The sequence below is a fragment of the Arachis duranensis genome, chromosome 8 (genome assembly GCF_000817695.3).
Source record: "Arachis duranensis cultivar V14167 chromosome 8, aradu.V14167.gnm2.J7QH, whole genome shotgun sequence".
Lineage (NCBI taxonomy): Eukaryota > Viridiplantae > Streptophyta > Magnoliopsida > Fabales > Fabaceae > Arachis > Arachis duranensis.
This window is the reverse complement of record NC_029779.3, coordinates 2094162-2099612: the sequence shown is the minus strand read 5'-3', so window position 1 is coordinate 2099612 and position 5451 is coordinate 2094162. Positions and strand designations below refer to the sequence as shown.

The 5451-nt window shown below is 33.3% G+C and overlaps 1 protein-coding gene across 1 annotated transcript; it reads right to left on the bottom strand.

Annotated features, from left to right (window-relative positions):
- Positions 1 to 3955: 3955 nt before the first annotated feature.
- Positions 3956 to 4990, bottom strand: LOC107460150 (histone H3.3). The gene is made up of 4 exons (XM_016078477.3): positions 4822 to 4990; positions 4636 to 4712; positions 4449 to 4539; positions 3956 to 4350 (listed from the first exon to the last, which is right to left on the bottom strand). The coding sequence occupies exons 1-4, from the start codon at positions 4891 to 4893 to the stop codon at positions 4180 to 4182; spliced, it is 411 nt and encodes a 136-aa protein (XP_015933963.1). The 5' UTR covers positions 4894 to 4990; the 3' UTR covers positions 3956 to 4179.
- Between the last annotated feature and the right edge of the window lie 461 nt (positions 4991 to 5451).

The window sequence follows — 5451 nt, the reverse complement described above, 5'->3', positions numbered from 1 at the left end:
GTATTCGACTCTTCTGCTATAGAAGGACAAACTCATGCTTCTTTTAAACCATGTAGCGATTGTGCCAAGGCGACCCCCTCTCCCTCTGCCTATTTTTTATTTGCGCAGAAAGTTTATCCTATCTGCTCCATAAAGGAGAACAGAGGCGAGAAATCGAAGGATTGAGGATCAACAATTGGTACCATATAGTCAGTCATCTACTTTTCGCAGACAATTCGATACTTTTTGGTAAATCTAATGAGGAGGTATGTCATAGTCTACAGCAGATCCTAAGCACTTACGGATAAATTTTCAGAAATCCTCCACCTTTTTTAGCAAGAACACCCCCTTCTCCAGTGAGAGATGAATTAGCTCATATCCTTCAAATTCCACATGTAGAAAACTATAACAGATATTTAGGACTACTACCAGTAATTAACAGATCAAGAGGAGTACTTTTAACTATATAAAGGACAAAATGGATAACATGCTTTAGAATTGGAAAAGATCACTATTCTTAGTCCGTAGAAGAGAGGTTCTCATCAAAGTCGTTGCCACAGTTGTTCCCCTCTACACATTGAGTTGTTTCAAGTTACCGGACTCGCTAATTAAGGATATTCAGAGCAAAATAATGAACTTCTGGTGGAGTCAAAAGGGTACAAAATAAAAATAGTGGTGGGCCAAATGGGATATAACTTGCAAAGATAAGAAGCATAGAGAATTAGGATCTCAAATTATTCGATCTAGCTATGCTAGCAAAGCAAAGTTGGAGGATTGTAATAAAATAGGATTCACTAGTTAGTAAAATCTACAAAGGCTGCTATTTCAGATTTTTTTTTAGCAGACAATAGCTCAAACTCATCTTGGACTTTGAGGAGCTTACTAGAGAGTAGGAAGGTCAGTAAAAAAATTTGAGAACCCTTGGATCAGAAATTATAGACCTATTTCAGTCTACCAACAACAAAATACAAACCCAAACTTAATGGGGTGAATCAGTTAATCACACAGAACAAAACATAAAATGCACAACTAATCCAGTCAAACTTTAATTCAGACATAGCAAATAGCATCATGCAAAGAGAAATTAAAAAAAGTGAAGACATGATTACCTAGACAAAAGAAAAATCTGGACACTACTCTATAGCTTTCGAGTCCCAAATAACTTTTTTCTTCTTCCATCCTCCAATTGATCAGATACCTTAAACTTGCAACCAAAATACTATTTGGAACACTTTCATCTGGAAGCTACTCCACAACGGAATCCCAACCCGATAGCACTTGCGTTATCCTCCAAAGGTCGAGGACTTCATCTGCAAGCTACTCGACAACAGGATCCAGGTCCAACAGCTCATCCATAGTAGATTTGAAAACGTAGAAGACGTGTGCCCTAAGTGCGGAAAAGCGGCTCTCACCTTGATGCAACAGCAACGGCAAACAACTACCAGGAACCGTCACGATGGTGGTTAGAATATGAAAAGAATGCAAAACTATAACAGCAAAGGAGTAATGACCTGGCCCTGACAGCAGTGATTCTCTGATCAATCTGCCAAGGCAGAAACACCAAAATCTTTGAAGAAAGAAACATTTTTCCTCAACAAATGTTCACTCAAGTGATAGAACTCTACTCTGATTTTTAGATACATAAACCATGTTAGCTTTCTTACCTTTCTTTTTGTTCAGGTATGCAATTTCAATTATTTCACCTTCTTAAAGTAGTTTACTTTAATTTGCTATAAGGATAAATTTGAGATTTTACTTCTTATATTTTATTGTTTAAATATAGACCGATCCAAAACAGTGTAATCATTTGTCTAATAAAATGAATAATGACTAACTTTTTGTAGGAAAAAACATCATTTTGGGAAAAATAGCTTAAATGCTCAACAAAAATAAAAAAAAATCAACAACATCCTTGAACCAACGGAGTATGAGATCAAATGATCACAAACCTAATTCCCTTTTAGCCCTAGCCCTTATTTTGATATTACCTAATGTCAAAGATCTAATTCCTATGGTTCACCACGTATATTTTTTTAGTTTATGGCCTCATTGAAAACTTCTAATGGTCTAGAATTGAATTAAATTTCAGTATTTTAAATGAATTAGTAAAATTATATAATTAAATTTTAAATAAAATTTTATAACAAATAATTTTAAAAATAAATAATTCTTCATAGTTAATTTCAACAATAAACCAACAACATAACATAAATATAAATTATCAAAAACTAACTTGTTAAGTAATCTAATGACATAGCAAATTAGTTATTAACAATGTTATAGTAACTAATTTTTTGCCTTTTTGTTTTTTGCTAATATCATAATTAACAGAACTTTAGTTAAGGTTTGTTTGGGGAGCATGATCTTGATAAAAAAAAAGATCCGTTTTTAATTAAAAAATATATTTTTTAAATATATTTGAGAAGTTTCTAATAATAAAAAGGGTTAAATACGATTTTGGTCCTTAATATAGAGGTCGAAATTTTTTATCTCTAGCCTTTTTTTGCTACAAAATGATCTCCAAGGTTTCAATTTGTTTTAAAATCGTCTTTCAGACGAAAATACCCTTCCCCCTTTTTCTACCAATAAAACAACAACAACAATAACGAGAAGCAAAGAACATCAATTAAATCAAAAGAACAACAACAATAATAGCTACAAACAGAAGAACAACAACAACAAAAGAACATCAAAAATCCAGAACTCAAAAAATCATCATCAAATCTCAGAAAAACACCCAAAACTCAAAAAAATAACAATATCAAAAGCAGAAGCAGTAGAACCAGAAAAAACCAAAAACTGGCAAAGAACAAAAACGGCGAACAAAAAGAAACAGAAACGGCAAGCAACGCGCAACGTCCACCCTCACAGATCTGCTGCCGTCAACACCGGATAAAGAGGAGCAACGACAAGATCTGACTGTAACCCCTTCTGCCGTCAACACCGGACAAAAAGGAACAACTACAAGATCTGACTGTAACCCCTTCGCATAACCCCTTTCCCTTTACTCTACGCGTTTCTTTCTTTTTATTATTTTTTATTTTTTATTAACGATAATTTAATAATAAAAATTCTAAGAAGAAAACCTATTTTGTAACAAAAAAAATTAAAAACAATAAATTTTCAACTTCTACAAACCAAAATGGTACTAAATCTTAATAAAATCAAAACACTAAAAATATTTTTAATAAAAAAACCCATTATTTTTAAGAAACTATAATTTATATTTTTTATAAAAAAAAAACATTTTACATAAAAAAAATACTTATTTAAATTCTATAAGACTTATTTACATCATTTTTGAAAAAAAAATGTTTAATTTTATTGTTGTAAACATTTAAAGAAAAATTCTTAGCTAGCATAAAAAATGTTAATTTCTGATGTTTTTACGTTTTAATATTTCAGAAAAAATATTTTATCTGTAAATGATATTTAAATAAAATAAAATAAAAATATTTTTTATTTACTTTTTAAAAAGAATCGTTTATAAAATTATATATTATAACTTTCCGAAAAAAAAACACTTTTTTTTAATACTATTTTTTTACTATTAAAAATTTACCAAACACAATAAAAATAAAAAATAACTTGTTTCATTAAAAAGAGTTCAACAAGCCCTTACACCAGTTTAAATATTTTGTTTCAAATTCTTTCAAATTCCATCAATTCCAAGCCCAGCACGCTGTTAATTTGATTATCAACGAATACAGACGTTGATTTCGCAGCCAGTTGCAGAATGTTCAACAGACTTCAAAAATCAAAAATTAAACAAAACATAGCACACAATTGCGAAGAGGGATATTTACAAGCGTCGCAAAAACAAAAGTTCTCCTATTACAATGTTTGTACCACCTAAAACTCTAAAAGTAAGAAGCTCAAAGGGTTAAAAAAACAAACCAGCAAATTACTTAAGGATATTGATTACTTAGACAACTCAGCACGATCAATCAACAGCTAATTATATGAACACTTCCAATTCAACAAACAACGGAACTTAATTGACAAAACCATAGATCGAAATCAAGTAACCGAGTCTTGAACGAACATTAGAAAACATTCATGTTATATGTCCTATAATAATAATAATAATATCCTAAACATCACCCCCAAAAGAAATTTGAGCAAACAATTAGAGACATCCGAATTTATATGTCTACCATAAATCCTAACGTCAACACCATGTTGAATTACACAGTAAAACTAAGCACGTTCTCCACGAATGCGCCTAGCGAGCTGAATGTCCTTGGGCATAATGGTGACTCGCTTGGCGTGGATAGCACACAAGTTTGTGTCTTCGAACAATCCAACCAAGTAAGCCTCTGCAGCTTCCTGAAGTGCAAGGACTGCGTGGCTCTGAAATCTCAAATCAGTCTGCACCATACACAAACAATAAATGACATCTTTAATTATAATCCAGGATCAGAAATTGATTAAGCTGAGAAAAAGAAAAAATTTTGAGAACAACACACCTTAAAGTCCTGAGCAATTTCACGAACAAGACGCTGGAAGGGTAACTTACGGATCAGAAGCTCGGTACTCTTTTGGTATTTTCGGATCTCACTGAAAAGATAACACGAAGAGAATGTGAAATTGAGGCCAAAACATACAAGAGCTCCAAAAGAAAAAAACGTTGACAAGATTTGGGGAAATTGTTACCGGAGAGCAACAGTTCCAGGGCGATAACGATGGGGCTTCTTCACTCCACCAGTTGTGGGAGCGGACTTTCTCGCGGCCTGACAAGAATTACAAAAGACGATGAGAAACCCTAACCCTAAAGAGGTTCCGAATTCCGGCAAAAATTGAACAAATTTTGAGAAACCCTATATCTGAGAAAGACGTTACCTTGGTAGCGAGCTGCTTCCTTGGGGCCTTGCCACCGGTAGACTTACGAGCGGTCTGCTTCGTACGAGCCATGGATTCCGATCAACGACAAAGGAGAGAAGATACGAAGAGTTTGCAGAGAACGCAAAGAGATTGGAGTCGGAACGACAGAAAGGTTTCGGTCTAGGGTTTTTATAGCATAGCAGAACGGGGTTAGGTCCGTTACGAAAATATGTGGAGTTTTTTCAAAATAAAATTAAAAAAGAACACTGATCCGTGTGCTTGCTATTCACTGGTTAATTCTTAATTTGCAGAAGTAAGGACTGCCAGCGTGGACGAGTTGTGTTTCTTTTGTGAGAGCGTTTAAGCACGAGTCGGCTCAAATGACTCGTTCTTCTTTTTGGTTTTTCCCATTTTGGAACTAATATCGACTCGCTTTTTTTAATTTGCAATCTATTTTAGTTTTTTTGTTTAAAACAAAAAAAAAAAAGAAACGAGGTTGGATTTCTTAAGTATATGAGAATCTTTGGGATTTTTTTTCCGTTTTGGTAAGAAGAATCTTTGGAATTTACTCATATGTGAATGACAAGTTGACAACTGTTTCTTCTTGAACCCATGCTTACTTTTTCTTGTCGAACCCATATTCCTAGA

Bases quoted from the DNA above. Each gene is read 5' to 3' on its own strand.
- LOC107460150 (XM_016078477.3), bottom strand. From the start codon at position 4,893: ATGGCTCGTACGAAGCAGACCGCTCGTAAGTCTACCGGTGGCAAGGCC. The intron at 4,713-4,821 runs GTAACGTCTTTC...AATTCTTGTCAG, and splicing joins GGAAGCAGCTCGCTACCAAG to GCCGCGAGAAAGTCCGCTCC. The intron at 4,351-4,448 runs GTGTGTTGTTCT...TGTATGGTGCAG, and splicing joins AAATTGCTCAGGACTTTAAG to ACTGATTTGAGATTTCAGAG.